The sequence below is a fragment of the Ranitomeya variabilis genome, chromosome 6 (genome assembly GCF_051348905.1).
Source record: "Ranitomeya variabilis isolate aRanVar5 chromosome 6, aRanVar5.hap1, whole genome shotgun sequence".
NCBI lineage: Eukaryota > Metazoa > Chordata > Amphibia > Anura > Dendrobatidae > Ranitomeya > Ranitomeya variabilis.
In genome coordinates this window covers 119,207,107-119,225,112 of record NC_135237.1, presented here as the reverse complement: position 1 = coordinate 119,225,112, position 18,006 = coordinate 119,207,107, and the positions used below count along the sequence as shown (strand labels likewise).

Here is an 18,006-nt window from a genome sequence, read left to right as displayed (position 1 = left end):
ATAAGAACGGCATACTCATGTAAGTTAGACAAGAAATGAGTAAATGTTTCTTGCAAGTGACCGTATGTAATTTGACAGATCATTTACACAATGAGATATTAAAATAAGAACTTTGTTTGTAGAGTAATGCAAAATACAGTTTCGGTTCATAATTGCCCTGATCTCCGACCACAGGAAGTTTGACTTACCCAGTCATGTTACGTGCTGCCCCTCCATGGCATCTGAACGGACAAGTGGTATTCTATGTTCACCTGCAATGTATTCAGTGACCACAGAGCTATATCAACAAGGCTCACACTTGTTAAAAACATAACTATAGGCGTCTGCAGAACTTTGCTGGCTTCACCCTGGCTACAGCTTGAAATTCTTTACAATTTTTCTACTTAGTAGCTGGCCCTACTGAGGTGTCATCTCACCATGTATATTATCACAACACTTAAGATATTGTGATCACACTCTTCAAATAAATGAAAGTGTTTGCCATGAATAGGGAGGGCTACTTTTATTTATTTTCTGGATCCTCAACACCTTGCACTGATCTGATTTGCAGGCGTTAAAACAAAGAGCAGCCGAGGAGGAGAACACCACTGAGCACATTGTTCAGTGTAGAAGGATACATTGTTACTACACACTGCTTACCGGAAAGTAAAATATCTCTGATGGCAAACACCGACACTGCAAATATTACAATTCCTAATATCAGTGATGAGAATTCCATAGAAGACACATGCAGGGAATAAAGGACACAACTGTCCAAACTAAAACATATCGGCAAAAGCTGTCGACTATTGCCATTTCTTAGCTGCATGACCCCAGGTGTTATAGCTGGTGTACAACAAAGGTCACACACAGAGACATATGTAAACTACTACAAAAAGATCTGATAGACCCTGGTCCGGTGGACATGCCGGTACGCCTTGGCTAATGGACCTGAGCCCTATGAACCTCCTTTTACCTGCTGGCTTTCCAGGCTCCTTAATCTATTATTTGATCTGGTATGACATAACCGTGGCGCTGGGACTACCAATCAGAAGTGGCGCCAAAGATGCAGATAGGGCTCTTATACGGTAGCCATGGACTAGCGATGTCTTCTGCACTAGAGTCCTGCAAATCACTTTGCTCAACTCCTGTAGACTATGGAGTTATAGGTGAAATAGTTTGAGCAAAATATCATAATTTTTTGCAATTGCTTGTGACAGTTTCTTCATTCTCCTCCTTGATTGATCTTTTACTCTCAATTCATTGGCAAAATCTTCAGTGTTCAGCCAAGACAGATCTTCTGATTACCGAGCGAGAAGATGAAATTTGGTGCTCATGAAGCTCTATGGAAAGGCGAGGAGAAGGAAGAAGAAGGAGACAGACATTCTGCTGCATGTTCCATACAATCAACGATCTCAGTAATGGGAACATTTTTATTCACTGATGACATTTGAATTATCAGGTTTTAGAATAAAAGATCAATCCAGGAGGAGAAATAAGTAGATTTTGGCTTTTTTTTTTTTTTTTTTTTTTTTTTTTAACGTGTACTATAAATTTCTTAAAAATTAAAAAAAATTTGAAAAAAGATAGTTAAAGGGAATCTGTCACCTACTTTTTCATATATAAGCTTCGGCCACCGCCATCATGGGCTTATCTACAGCATTCTGTAATGCTGTAGATATGCCCTGATGTAACCTGAAAGATAAGAAAACCAAGTTAGATTCTCACCCAGGGGCGGTCCGGGTCCGATGGGTGTCGTGGTCCGGCGTCTCCCAACTTCATACAATGACGTCCTCTTGAGGGCAGCGCAAAGTACTGCAGTACGCAGGCGCTGGGCTTCTTGGACCTTTCCCGGCGCCTGCGCATTGCAGTACTTTGCTCTGCCCTTAACAGGGCAGATAAAGTATGCCTGTGCAGGAGCCGCGACAGGAAGCAAGGAAGAGGATGTCATTGCATGAAGATGGGAGGTGCTGGACCGGACAGCGACGCCCATCGGACTGGACTGCATCGGACCGCTCCTGGGTGAGTAATCTAATTTGTTTTTCTTATCTTTCAGGTTACATCAGGAGCTTATCTACAGCATTATAGAATGCTGTAGATAAGCCCCTGACGGCGGTGGCCGAAGCTTATATACGAAAACGTAGGTGACAGATTCCCTTTAAATCAAACCTGTCAGCAGTTTTGGCCGATATAAGATACGGCCACTGCCTTTCAGGGCTTATCTACGGCATTCTATTATGCTGTAGATGAAACTCTGGTCCGACTCAAAAGATAAGAAAAATAAGTTTTATTATACTCACCCGGGGCGGTCTGGTTCAATGGGTGTCGCAAGTCTGGGTCCGGCGCCTCCCATCTTCTTGCGATGCCGCCCTCCTTTTATCGTTCCCCGGCATCACGCTCCTGTGCGTTATCTACCCTGTTGAGGGCAGAGTAAAGTACTGCAGTGCGTAGGTGCTGGGCTTCTCTGACCTTTCCTGGTGCCTGCAGTACTTTGCTCTGGGCAGGGCAGATAAGTACGCCTGCACAGGATCGCGATACCAGGGAACGATAAAGCAAAAGGAGGGCGGCATCGCAAGAAGATGGGAGGCGCTGGACCCGGACCTGCGACACCCATCGGACCACACTGGAACCCCCCCCCCCGGATGAGTATAATAAAACTTATTTTTCTTAGGGTACTGTCACACAGTGGCACTTTTGTCGCTACGACGGTACGATCCGTGACGTTCCAGCGATAGCCATACGATATCGCTGTGTCTGACACGCAGCAGCAATCAGGGACCCTGCTGAGAATCGTACGTCGTAGCAGATCGTTTGGAACTTTCTTTCGTCGCTGGATCTCCCGCTGTCATCGTTGGATCGGTGTGTGTGACACCGATCCAACGATGCGTTCGCTTGTAACCAGGGTAAACATCGGGTTACTAAGCGCAGGGCCGCGCTTAGTAACCCGATGTTTACCCTGGTTACCATCGTAAAAGTAAAAAAAAAAAAACCGTACATACTCACATTCCGGTGTCCGTCAGGTCCCTTGCAGTCTGCTTCCCGCTCTGACTGACTGCCGGCCGGAATGTAAGAGCAGAGCACAGCGGTGACATCACCGCTGTGATCTGCTTTCACTTTACGGCGGCACTCAGTCAGAGCGGGAAGCAGACTGCAAGGGACCTGACGGACACCGGAATGTGAGTATGTACTGTTTGTTTTTTTTTACTTTTACGATGGTAACCAGGGTAAACATCGGGTTACTAAGCGCGGCCCTGCGCTTAGTAACCCGATGTTTACCCTGGTTACCCGGGGCCTTCGGCATCGTTGGTCGCTGGAGAGCGGTCTGTGTGACAGCTCTCCAGCGACCACACATTGACTTTCCAACGATCACGGCCAGGTCGTATCGCTGGTCGTGATCGTTGGAAAGTTGCAGAGTGTGACAGTACCCTTATTCTTCAGGTCGAATCGGGGCTTATCTACAGCATTATAGAATGAGGTAGATAAGCCCTGAAAGGCAGTGGCCGTATTGGTCAAAACTGCTGACAGGTTCCCTGCATTCACAGGCAGAGTTTTTTGCAGCTTTTTTTTTTTTTAATGCAAATTAAAAGCTGCTTTTTACATTACCAATAAAAGCTGAGATTTCAGAAATCTGAGACTGTGCACACGTTCAGGATTTTTCGCGCTTGTTCGCTATAAAAAAACGCATTGCGGTAAAAAAAGCAGCATGTTCATTAATTTTGTGGATTTTTTGCAGATCTCCCACTATATTATTGCATTTCGAACCTCTGGAAAAAAAAAAAAGCAAAAAATCTGCAAAAAAAAAAAAAAAACAACGTGCGAAAAAAACATGCGGATTTCTTGCAGAAATTTCCTGAACAAAACCGGACATTTTCTGCAAGAAATCCTGACATGTGCACATAGCCTCAAGCACACGATTGTTTTATTTCTGACTGAAGTTGAGAACTGCAGAGTTACTGAAATCTGTCTCATGTCAATTGTTTCAGTTTTTGTGGCAGTTTTTTTCATCCAAAACAATAATTGAAAAAATGTAATGGCATTTTTTTTTAATGCATTTTTGGTGAATAATACTAACTTTATTAAACATCTACTGTAGACAAAGCACACATGTAATCTGCACCGAACAAACGCTGCAAAATAATGTGAAAATGCTGAAAAATGGAGCTTTTGAATGCAGAATTCTACTGCAAAGAGAGCAGGTTTTGGCTGCAAAAAAAAACAAAACCACACCAGTGTGAATACAGCCTTACTCCTAAAGAATTGAATCTAGAGGAATTGTGGTATGTGAAGCAATTCTTAGTTTGGTCTTGGTTTTCAAATATTCCTCAAACATTCGCTCAGATGACACTTTTCTACATGTGCCGTACTAGTGATACTTGTACAGGAGGCAAGAGCGCCTTCCAAAAAGCGATTTCATGATAAAGCTAGCATGTCTTCAATTCAGTGCCAGCTCAAGGTTGATTAGTTTGTTATCTGGCTGCCGACAATGGGAAAGTGCTCAGAGAATCTTTAGCGGGTGCATGTAATGAGCCAGGAAGTTGAGAGGATGAGCATGAGAAGAAGATTGCTGTGCATTGTTCAGCGAGCGCCGGGCGCATAAGCTGCTTGGTATTGCCACTACATTGCGTAAAGCAGCCCGGCCTAGATTGATCACGGTTCAGTTAACATCACTGAATATCTAAAACCTCTGACTCAATTAATTCTCACCTGATTAGGATGAGACTTATATTCAAACTAAATCATCTCTCCAGCCAAGTAGAAATCAATATTTCTGATTTTACTTTTAAATCAGCGTTATAAATAATAAAATATCTGCTGCTGCCTCTTCTGTATGATACAAAACGGGGCCCGCTTCTCTTTTTTTTATATTCTACACTGCACGACTGATTAAAAGGAATTATTCTAATTTGAGCAAGGGCATATAGGAGAAGGAGATTAATTTAAATAGTGGTAGATGAAACAAGCTAATTAGATTCACAGAAAGGGGAGGCCCGTTATGTTTTGTTTAACGCTTGCCCTGCCGAAGAGGATAGGAGCACAATGACATTACCATTTCTGCGCCATACTAAAACTCCCAATATACAATAGCAACAGGAAGATAGGCTACAACCGTTAAGGTACCGTCACACTAAGCGACGCTGCAGCGATAGCGACAGCAATGCCGATCGCTGCAGCGTCGCTGTGTGGTCGCTGGAGAGCTGTCACACAGACCGCTCTCCAGCGACCAGCGATGCCGAGGTCCCCGGGTAACCAGGGTAAACATCGGGTTGCTAAGCGCAGGGCCGCGCTTAGTAACCCGATGTTTACCCTGGTTACCAGCGTAAAAGTTAAAAAAACAAACAGTACATGCTCACCTGCGCGTCCCCCAGCCTCTGCATCCTGACGCTGACTGAGCTCCGGCCCTAACAGCAGAGCGGTGACGTCACCGCTGTTGCTTTCACTTTCAGTTTAGGGCCGGCGCTCAGTCAGTGTCAGGAAGCAGAGGCTGGGGGACGCGCAGGTGAGTATGTACTGTTTGTTTTTTTAACTTTTACGCTGGTAACCAGGGTAAACATCGGGTTACTAAGCGCGGCCCTGCGCTTAGTAACCCGATGTTTACCCTGGTTACCAGTGTAAAATATCGCTGGTATCGTCGCTTTTGCTGTCAAACACGGCGATACACGGCGACCTAGCGACCAAATAATGTGCAGACCTTCTAGCAGCGACCAGCAATTTCACAGCGGGATCCAGATCGCTGCTGCGTGTCAAATACAGCGATATCGCCATCCAGGTCGCTGCAACGTCACGGATTGCTGGCGATATCGCCTAGTGTGACGGTACCTTTAGAGACAGCTGTATGGAGTACAAATGTTGTTCATGAACAAGTGCCATATTTCTGGCATGTTCTCAGGATGAATGGCATTTTAAGCTATCAGAGGTGGCAACCTTTATTAAGCGGTTTCAGCATTTGAGACGCTAACAATAAGTACGCCTTGTCTGTATTATGCACCGGGTTCGTAATAAACCAGGATCATAATGCCAGTGGAGTAGAGGGTCGTGTATGTGCTCTGCTGTGCCATTCTAAGAGGATAGCCAAGAGCAGCACAGAGCTCCGTTACCTTACCTTTAAGTGTCAAAGAGTCGCATAGTGCGGAACCAAGGCAAAATTAAAGAACAACCACAAGACGGATTTCATCAACCAAGATATAATTTTAAATCAGTATAATGGCACCAACCTGACTGTGTGTAGGTTATCGTGCACAATCCTGGTGACAGTTTCCCTTTAACAACATAAGGTAATTGGTTAGCTGTTTTTGATCAAAAAGCACAAAAGCCATACAACCACGTCAAGGTGTATCTTTTAAAATAGATGGTACCTAACCAATATATGTCCTACCTTGCCATGTGCAGTCTCGTGTGAATAGGGAGTGAAAAGAAACCAGGCGTAATTCGCATGTTTGTAGAATGGTCACAGAGTATTTGTGTGCAGTACATATTGGGAGGAGTGCACCCTCCAAGGCTCAGCACCCTTGTCTACCATCGAATTAATAATACATTTCACTGAAAGATATATCTCAAGGCACGGTGCATATAGTAATTGTACATGGGAGGAGAAAATATATATCTATATCTATAACCACCAATGTGCACCAATGGAAGGTATATCGGACAATCGGAAACCATATAGAAAAAACAAAGAAAAAAACGAAACAAAGTCCAAAATGTAGTATAAATTACAATATTTATTAAAATATATATAATATAATGTAACAGTGGGAAAAATACCATAAAAGGCACAACACCAGGGACATATAAATAGTAGCACTAAAAATGAATAAATATATAACCCAGTGTGGGGACAACATATACGTGCATACCTGTGTCAATAGGCCATAGAATATATATCAGACAGATTTACCAAATAAAAAATAATAGTAAAGTGCATGTGCAAACTTTAATCAATTGGTGGCTAAAAAAGAGACCAAATAAAGATGCTGATAATAAATATTGGTGCAAACTATTGGCGCTGAATCTAGCCGGTATATAATATAATAGTCATAGTGACATAGTCACATAGTGACCAGTGAGCTATAAAGTACCCAGCAAGGAGACAAAAATGCCCCAAGAAACAAAAATCGAAGTAAAGGTCAAAAGAAAGCCACCTGGTATTACCTGCTGCTGAATAAGATGGACAGGATAAGTGTCCCTGGGATGTGCCAAGCCCCGACGCGCGTTTCGGCGTCTGCCTTCGTCAAATACTGAAAGGACCGACAAAGCAGTAGGGCGGGGAAAAAATAAAGTTTGGTATTTGTAGTATATGTCCTCTACAATCGCCACAGAAATTTAAGAACTACTTACCATTATAGGAGGCACGGGGCAATGTTATGTTAGCCACTACTGTTTTGGTGAGGTTGATGTAAGCTGGATTTTCAGATCTATTTGTGGACATAAAAGTTGCAGTCCATTTTACTTTTTTTGAGCACTTGAGAGCATTTTTCGGCTAAGCAGAAAACCCCATACAATGGGAGATTATCCAGTGAAGTGTGCTACTTGTGAATACCAAGCCTACCAATGAATGGCGTGTGAAACAAACCACAAGATTTATTGAATGACACCTACTCAAAAAAACTGGGAATTACCCTATGAGTATTCATGTGGTAGTCTACACAGTGATGATCTATCAAAGCGACTTGTTGACGGGACCCTAAGGCACTGACTATGGTAACTAGAAACCAATTAACTATGCACGGTAGGGAATAATATTCCTGAAAAATTCACTATTTGAAAAACGCATTGGAACAAAATGTCTCTAATTATACTTTCATGCTTCGTGCATATTGCTAATGATTATGGAAAATATGTCCTTTTTACAATCATATAAAATAATGCAGGACACACGGATTCAGAATGCAATATATTATTTTTTTAATAGCATGGCTGGAAAAGAAGAAAAACGGTCAGCCTGCTGAAATTGATATTCATTAGGGTACTTTTACCTGAATAGGGAACATTTGGGCTTTCTGGTCTTTATGATAGCCCCAGCTGGTTATGGTGGAAGGTTAAGGCTTTACCACATTCTGTTCAATTCTGTATCCTAATTAGTCCAACGAATCTATAGCTGTGAGCACCAAGTGTCCGGGCTGAAAAGAAACTAATTAATGCTAGCAAATTAGATCAACTCCAGAGATCCAACAGCCAAACTCTTAGTTAAATGCTCCTTGTTAATAGGAAGTGTAGCTGTCAATAACTGCTGTTGGTGGCTTTAATGAGGCCCGTTTCTTTCATTGAAAGTGATTTCATGTCTCTTTGTCCTCGTAAAAAGCTGCTCCTTCCCCTTAAAAAAAACACTGTACATAGTAATGGTGGTGCTAGCGCGCACACTTAATTCTTCTGATAAGCTGGGTTGAGATGACATTGAAAATAAAATGGAATAAAAGTTCACTCCCAAATTATATTTTGCATGCTGCACTGAAAGCTTCGGATTGAACCTGCCTCCTCTGTGCAGATATATATGCACATTTAAAAATGGCTTTTGTTGTCTTTGTCTCTCTCTTTCAATGGAAGAATTCAACAAAATATCTGGAAATGTGAGCAGATATCAAAAAGATGCTGGAATCTATATACAAGACACATTTATATACTGGACACTGCTTATATTCCCATGAACATTCAGTGGACTGTACATGGAATAACGGAGAATTTTTAAGAGCATTTTAGGCTCAAAAACCCTAAATTAAATCAACTGCTTTGTGCAGTGAACTCCCTATTGTACAGAAGATATACCGGTCAGTTTTAGCAATTGTGTAGCTATAAATTTGTGCGATTTTTTTTAAATCTAAGTAAGGGAATTATCAGAGGTTGTCAACTGTTCGACGCAATTAAAGCAGATTTGTCAGCAGATTTAACAATACAAAACTTCATATATTATTAATCTTTTCCCACCTACAAAGAATGGAGAGGTCTGTAACTTTTCTCGCAGGTACACTAACTGTGAAAGACAGTATCTAAAATATTATTGCATAATTTTTACATAAATATTTAGCATTTTATTGCATGAAATAAGTTTTTGATACAATAAAAAAACAGAACTTAATATTTGGTACAGAAACCTTTGTTTGCAATTACAGAGGTCAGATGTTTCCTGTAGTTCTTGAGCAAGTTTGCACAAACTGCAGAATGGATTTTGGCCCACTCTGCCATACAGATCTTCTAGGTTTCAGGGATGTCTTTGGGCAACATTGAGTTTCAGCTCCCTCCAAAGATTTTCTATTGGGTTCGGGTCTGGAGACTGGCTAGGTCTGGCTTCAATGCTCTTACTGAAGGAAGGAGGTTGTTGGACAAAATCTCACAATACAAGACCACATCCATCCTTCCTTCAATACTGTGCAGTCGTCGAGTCCCCTTTGCAGAGTAGCACCCCCAAAGAATGAGGTTTCCCTCAACATGCTTTATCATTGGGACATTGTTATTGGGGTTGTACTCATCCTTCTTCCTCGAAAAACGGCGAGTGGAGTGAATACCATAAAGTTTTATTTTGGTCTCATCTGACCTTCTCCCATGCCTCCTCTGGAACATCCAGATGGTCTTTGACAAACTTCAAACGGGCCTGGACATGTGCTGGTGTGAGCAGGGGGACCTTGCATGCCCTGCAGGATTTGAATCCAAGATAGCGTAGTGTGTTACTAACGGTAATGATTGATACTTTGGACCCAGCTTTCTTCATCCTTACCCCACAAGGCAAAATCTTGCATGGAGCCCCAGACCGAGGAAGATTCACAGTCATCTTATGTTTCTTCCATTTTCTAAAAATTGTGCCAGCAGTTGTTGCCTTCTCACCAAGCCGCTTGCCTATTATCTGGTAGCCCATCTCAGCCTTGTGCAGGTCTACAATTTTGTCCCTGGTGTCCTTAGACAGCGCTTTGGTCTTGGTGGAGAGGTTGCAGTGTGATTGTGTGGACAGGTGTTTAATACACAGGTAAGTAGTTCAAACGGGTGCAATTAATACAGATAATGAGTGCACAGTAGGAGGGATTCTTAAAGGGAATCTGTCACCCCATTTTTGGCCTATAAGCTGCGGCCACCGCCATCAAGGGCTTATCTACAGCATTCTGTAATGCTGTAGATAAGCCCCCGATGTAACCTGAAAGATAAGAAAAACAAGTTAGATTATACTCACCCAGGGACGGTCCCGGTCCAGTCCGATTGGAGTTGCGGTCCAGGTCCAGCACCTCCCATCTTCATGCGATGACGTCCTCTTTGCTTCCTGTCGCGGTTCCTGCACAGGCACTGTTGAGGGCAGACCAAAGTACTGCAGTGTGCAGGCGCCAGGAAAGGTCAGAGAGGTCTGTGAGAGCCAGAATTCTTACAAGTTGGTAGGTGATCAAATACTAATTTCGTGCAATAAAATGCAGTTTAATTATTTAAAAATCATACAATGTGATTTTCTGTTTCTTTATTTTTAGATTCTGTCTCACAATTGAAGTATACCTACAATAAAAATTACAGACCTCTCCAATCTTTGTAGGTGGGGAAACTTGCAAAATCGACAGTGAATCAAATACTTATTTTCCCCACTGTATTTCATCTTTTTCCAAAAGCCATGCCTTTTCATTTTTCTGTCGACACAGTCAGGTGATTTTTTTTTTTTTTTGTAGGACGAGTTGTAGTTTTGAATGGCACCATTCATTTTTATAATGTACTGAAAAACGGGGAAAAAAAAAAATCAAAGTGGGATGAAACAAACCAAAAATGTAGTTCCACCATTTCATGAAAGTTTCTTTTTACGGTATTCATTTAGCAGTAAACAATGACATGTAAACACGGTTATACAATTCAAATACCACGGTATGCAGACGTCTATTAAAAAATAATTATTTTATCACAGAATTTAACATGGGGCAAGTATAAACCCGATTACACATCCACCATATTCACCAGAGTGTCGAGACAAAGACAGATAAATAATAATAATAATCTTTATTTTTATATAGCGCTAACATATTCCGCAGCGCTTTACAGTTTGCACACATTATCATCGCTGTCCCCAATGGGGCTCACAATGTAAATTCCCTATCAGTATGTCTTTGGAATGTGGGAGGAAACCGGAGAACCCGGAGGAAACCCACACAAAAACAGGGAGAACATACAAACTCCTTGCACATGTTGTCCTTATAATCCTACTTGCTCAGCCAAGCCAACACGCTGCCTGAAACTGAAGGAGTCTGCACCTTTGGCAACTTTTTGGGAATCCTTCCCTTTTTCGAGCACCAATCTTGAATTACGAGACTACTAGCAGTCCTGGGAATAGCAGCATTGGGTTTATTTTTGACAGGTGTAGATACTTTTAATTTTCTGGAGGTCTGGCTTTTGTCTCACTGCCAGGTAAACATAATTATCCAGGTCAGTCCGATTATGATGATGCCAAACATGCAGCGATTTTTTTTCTATTTAAGCAGTAAAAAAAAAAACATTCAAAATTTTGTAAAAAAAAACCTCAAACACTTTTTTGCTTATTTTCCAGAACCTGTACCATTTTTTAATTTCTGTTGATGGGGCAGAGTAAGGACTTTTTTTTTTTTTACACAGTGAGCAAACTTTTATTGATAATTTTGTGTACATACGATGCTTTGCTTGCCCATTACATTATTTAGGGAGGTGAGGTGACCAATAAAAACATAATTCTAGCATTTTGGTTTTTTTCTCTTTACGATGTTCACAGATCAGGATAATCAATTTTATATTTTTACTAGATGGTGGCCCGATTCTAACGTATGCATGTCCACGTAGTATATTGCCCAGTTACGTAGTATATTGCCCAGCCACGTAGGATATTGCCCAGCCACATGGTATATTGCACAGCCACGTAGGATATTGCCCAGCCACATAGTATATTGCCCAGCACAGACACGTAGTATATAGCCCAGCCACAGCCCACATAGTATATAGCCCAGCCACAGCCCACATAGTATATAGCCCAGCCACAGGCCACGTAGTATATTGCACAGCCACAGAGTAAATAGCACATCCCAAGTAGTATATACTCACCTTCCGTCCGCCGCTGTCACCGCCGCCTGTGCTGCGCTGTTTCCTTCTGTCGCAGCCGTTATAAATAACTGCGGCCGTCATCACTGACCGCGGCCGCAAATTTAGTCCCTGGCTTCTGGCGGCGGTAGGCCCAACAGCGTCCATGGTCCCGGCCGGCTCCGCCTTCCTCACGGCGACTCCGCCCCCTTTGCAGCGCTTCTGACCGGGCCTGTACTGGCTGGCTGCGACCCGCGGCCGCTAATTTCATCCCCGGCTTTTTGCCGGGGTAGGCACAACAGTGCCCATGGTCCCGGCCAGCTCATCCGTCCTCATGGCGACTCCGCCACCTTTACAGCGCTTCTGACCGGGCCTGTACGGAGTGGGTGGGGACTCGCTCTGCATACTTCCTGGCCTCCCCTGCCCTTTTGTCTACGCCCACTGGCTGGCCGTGACCAATGAATATCCGGGACAGACAGACGGAAGTACCCCTTAGACAATTATATATGACTCCGCCACCTTAAGGCCATGTGCACATGCTGCGGATTCCATTGCGGAATTTTCCGCAGCATTTTTGATAAATCCGCAGTGCAAAACCACTGCGGTTTTTACTGCGGATTTATCGCGGTTTCCGCTGCGGTTTTTCACCTGCAGCTTCCTATTGGAGCAGGTGAAAAACCGCTGCGGATTCCGCACAAAGAATTGACATGCTGCGGAAAATAAACCGCAGCATTTCGGCGCGGTTTTAACCGCAGCATGTGCACTGCGGATTTCATTTCCCATAGCATTACATGGTACTGTAAATGCATGGGAAACCGCTGCGGATCCGCAGCTGCGGAAACGCAGCAAAATCCGCAGCGTGTGCACATACCCTTACAGCGCTTCTGACCGGGCCTGTACGGAGTGGGCGGGGACCCGCTCTGCATACTTCCTGGCCTCCCCTGCCCTTTTGTCTACGCCCACTGGCTGGCCGCGACCAATGAATATCCGGGACAGACAGACAGACGGAAGTACCCCTTATATAGTAGATATATCTGACTTTTTTGGACTTGCCGATACCAAATGCCGTATATACTCGAGTATATGCCGACCCGAGTATAAGCCGAGGCACCTACTTTTGCCACGGAAAACTGGGTAAGCTTATTGACTCGAGTATAAGCCGGGTATGCATTATCCCCTCATCCCTGTCCTGCTATGCGTGGCTCCCCCGACCCTGTCCTTGTATGCAGGCCTCCCTGTCCGGGTATGACTGCCTCCCTGTCACTGTCTGCATGCCTCCCCCTTCCCTGTCCTGGTATGAATGCTTCCCTGTCCCTGTATCCATGCCTCCCCCATTCCATCCCTGTATGTATGCCTCCTTATCCCCTTTCCCTGTGTGCATGTTTCCTTTTGAAAAAAAAAAACACACAAAAAAAACATCCTACTCGCCTACCTGCGTGCCCTCGGTGCTGGCACTGCATCTTGTTCCGGGCGCCGGCGCCTGCCTGCAGCTCTTCCAGCCGAGCAATCACGTGGTACCGCTCATTAAGTTACTAAATATGCGCTCCACGTCTATGGGAGTGGAGACGCGTGCATATTCGTTACCTTAATGAGCGGTACCAATTTTTTTCCCATTTTCCAGTAAACAATACGTTAAAACCAATGGAGTTGTTCTAAAGTACAACTTGTCCCGCAAAAAACAAGCCCTCACATGGCCATATTGACCGAAAAATAAAAAGTTATGGCTTTGGGAAGAAGGGGAGCAAAAAAACGAAACCGCCTCCGATCATGAAGGGGTTAATACCAGCGATTAATTGCTTCCCATAACCATCAACAAGCTTCTTACACCTCTCAACTGGAATATTTTAGCATTTTTTTGCTAACTGTTCCAGATCTCTCATATTAGAAGGGTTCCTTTTCCCAACAGAAATTTTAAGATTTCTCCACAGGTGTTTAATGGGATTTAGAGTCTGACTCATGGTTGGCCACTTCAGAACTCTCTATTGCTTTGTTTCCATTTAATTCTGCTGCTTGAAGCATTGTTTGGGGTCATTGTCCTGCTTTCTGACACTGGGCATTATATTGAGACCCAAAATCATTTGGTAATCTAAAGGTTTTATGATACCTTGCACACAGTATAGGCACCCAGTGTCACAGTCAGCAAAACAACCCCAAAACATTTTTGAATCTCCACCATATTTGACTCTAAGTACTGTGTTCTTTTCTTTGTAGGCCTTATTCCTTTTTCGGTACACACTAGAATGATGTGCTTTACTAAAAAGCTCTATCATGATCTCATCTGTCCACACGATTATTTGCCAGAAGAATTTTGGCTTACTCGCATACATTTTGGCAAACTGGAGTCTAGTTTTTTATGTCTTTCTGTCAGTAGTGGGATCCTCCTGGGTCTCCTGCCATTGCATTTTATTTCATTCAAATGTCGACGGATAGTTTGTGCCGACACTAATTCACCATGAGCCTTAAGGACAGCTTGAATTTATTAGAAATTTGATTGGGGCTGCTTAGTCACCATCCGGACTAACCTGCGTTTTCATCAATGTTTCCCTGCCGTCCACGTCTAAGGAGATTAGCTACGGTGCCATGGGTTGCAAACTTCTTGACTATGTTGTGCACATTACACAAAGGAACATCAAGTTCTCTGGAGATAGACTTCTAACATGGAGATTGTTGTTTTTGTTTTACAATTTTGGCTCTCAAGTCCTCAGACAGTTCTCTTCTCTTAATGCTCTCCGTGTTTAGGGTGGCACACACAATGCAGAGATTGAGTCAACTTCTCCCCTTCTTATCTGGTTCCAGGTGTGATTTTCATATTGCCCACACCTGTTACCTGCCACATGTGAGTTTGAACGAGTATCACAATATTGAAAAAAAGTTGTTTACTCACACTTTTGGAAAGCTGCCAACAATTTTGTCCAGACCATTTTTGGGGTTGTGTGAATTTATGTCCAATTTGCCTTTTTTTCTGTTTTTTTTGTGTGTTGTGCTAACACACTCAAAAGAAATAAACATTTGTATAACAAAACGTGTAACTGCAACTTATTTTCTGGAACAATTTCAAAGGTGCCAACACTTTAGGCCATGACACTACTTTGGCTTGGGTCTTGTAGAGGTAAACATACACCAACTTACTGTAATACAACACAAAATGGCACAGAATAAAATACTACATGGCTTAAAGTATGTGAACCGGTTCAGTCACACCCATTGGTAACAGCAAGCAAACCTCAAACACATGTTAAAGATACAATAGATGATTGTGAAGAGAGAAGTGATTCTGAAAATGATACCATCCCAAAATCAAGACTGGACTGCACCTTGAGCTCATTCCCGTAGGAATGTTTTTCAATGAATTAGAGCTTCTCTTTGTGATCATGATCCAAAACCTAAAGGAAAGTCTTCTGAAATGTGTAAAGTTTTGTAAATAGGATATGAGATTTTAAAGAGGAGATACTGGAAAGTAATTTTCAGTAAGCGAATGTGATGTCCACGTGTCCATATACTTTCGGATATATATTTTAAAATTTTTCAAGCCTATTATGCTAGCATTTAATTCCTTGAACTCTTTCTTTGTGTAGCTAGATTTTTACTTCGGAAACTACAAAAGTGAATTTCTTTTTATTAAAAATTATTATATTTTGAAAACACTGTATAGGTATAGGGTTTAACCAATTCATAGTCGTACTTTAGAAGAATAAAATGATAGAGGCGTGCCTTAGGCCCTCTAAAATGTTCTCCACAAACTGATTTATTCAGACACAAGCTAACCTATGTGCTTAGGTTCCAAGACGGCCAGTATCTTACACTTCTCTTATGGTTACACCACATCTAATAGGCCATACCTATTCCACAACTTATTTCTATCTAGTGTCATCTTAATTTGCCCTTCGGCCAATGGAATGCACAAAGTGGTTCTGTAAAAGGGCTCGGATCTTCACATGTCACTTGGAAAATGTCCAATTCTTACTCCTGTGCAACCCTTGAGGGACACAATGGCCCCTGTTGGTGAAGTATTGTTGAACAAGTGCATGTTACTGAAACCATGGTTGACACTGGCCAGGCTTTTCAGAAGGAGGCCTGAAGTTATGTTGTGGCCAATCATTTTTACTAAATATCACTTTGTGCCCAGAGGAGGAGAGGTATAAGAAAACTTAGATGGTGCGAACCAACTGCTTATATTATCCATTTATGAATTTTAGGTTTTTCTAATTAATTCACTTTTAGCAGTTATTTTGTGCTTTGTATGTCATGTTACGGTTTACTTACCTGCATGAAAAGTAACATATAATGATACTACCAAAAGTATACCATATCTTTTTAAACTTAAAAGAGGTTAGACAGTAGAGATGAGTGAATTTGATCTGGTCCCTGCTTATTCGGCAGGCTATAGCGCTTAAATAAGCTACAGCGGGAACCCGGATACATGGAGCACGCCGGCTGATCAGCTGTTCGGCTCCGCAGCTGCATGTGTCACGGCTGTGTCACAGTCACAACACATGCAAGGAGAGCCTATGTTGTGCCATGCATTTCTAGTGGCCGCGGCTGGGTACTGGAGATCCAGACCCTATTCACATAAATGGAGGGTGGATATGTAGTACCGGGTCACGGCCACTATAGTTTTGAAGACTCCTTACGTTCCAACAGCATCCGAGATCTAATAGCTGATCGGTGGGGATGTCGATTGTTGCACCCCCACTGATCAGATATTGATGACCTATCCTAAGTAGTGGCCAAACCCTTTAAGGTTTGTTGTGGTATAAAATGTATGGCCAATAAAGTGTAAAGCTTTTATCTGCATTAAAGGAGTTGTCCTAATATTGATTACCTATCCATAGAACAGACCCATCAATTTCAGATCGGTGGGAGTCCAACACTTGGCACCCCCATGGGTCAACTGCTATTAACTCTGGCAGAAGGAGGTAGAAATTGAACAGAGCCCAACAGAAAGCTCTGTTCAATGTGTAGTGGCCACGGCCATAGCAAATAACATCGGATTGGTGGGGGATGCAGAGTTTCAAACAACCAATGATCTGAAATTGATGACTGGTTTTAAAGGATACATCAATTTTAGATGCCAGAACAATCTGTTTAAACTGCATTGCAATAGCCTTCTTCACATGTACTTCATTAGACTTGCATTTTAGTATTGTGTAGCTTTATTTTCGGATAGTGTCGTTCCTATATGCATCTAGGTAATACCATTCGGGTTAAAATCATGTAGACCCAAAACCATGAAATCCCCCAGGCGAGGACAATTCCAAGCCACTTCTGACAGCACGAAAATGGCTAATCTCACCTTCTACTTGTTCGGCACATCGCACCCTGGCCTTCTCTCTCATCAGTTTAGGAATGAGAACATCTTTCTCGACATGTCGCAGACCATGATCCTCTGCAAGAAAATGAAACCTTGTTAAAGAAAAAAAAAAAAAACTGATTTTTTTTTTTTAAAGTGCATTTACTTGGGTCAACATACGTCCACCGCAAGACAATGCGTCATGGAAAATTTCACTTTGTGGGAAAAGTTTTCTAACTTTAATGTATGTAATTCAGCAAAAAGTAACAAAAGAAACCCAGAAATAAAAGAAGACAAAGCTTAAGACTTTTCATTACTCAGACATTGAGGAGGAATCAATTTGCACCTCCTTCACGGACTGAATTTGTTAGGCTTTATTTTTGCTTTAAGACTCTTGCATTCTCATAATGTGCTAGCACAGAATAATGATACAAATGTGCACACCACAAATATCTAGTGGCTAAGTGACTTGCTTCTTAAACACGAAAACTAATTCAAAGTACAAGCCAGCCATAAAATGGGCTTCATTATAAATCCAGATTGCTAATTTTGATTCACTTTTTTAACCGAGCTCAAGAAATAAATCTTAGGTACCCAGGTAAGAAGAGAAATATTAAAGCGACCCTCCACCCCCGATGTTAAAATTCACTATACCGTACATTTAAAGAGGTGGTTCACCACATTGTATAATGCCCCCATCGATTTACATCTTTTAAATAAGTAATTTTGCAAATACCTTC

At 42.4% G+C, this 18,006-nt stretch overlaps 1 protein-coding gene across 1 annotated transcript in view; it reads right to left on the bottom strand.

Annotated features, from left to right (window-relative positions):
* The window catches only part of CMC1 (C-X9-C motif containing 1), a 64,491-nt gene that overhangs the window by 22,220 nt on the left and 24,265 nt on the right, over window positions 1-18,006 (bottom strand). The window contains exon 2 of the mRNA XM_077268951.1: window positions 17,270-17,362. Within this exon, the coding sequence (XP_077125066.1) occupies window positions 17,270-17,362 (93 nt within the window). The remainder of the gene's footprint in view (window positions 1-17,269; window positions 17,363-18,006) is intronic.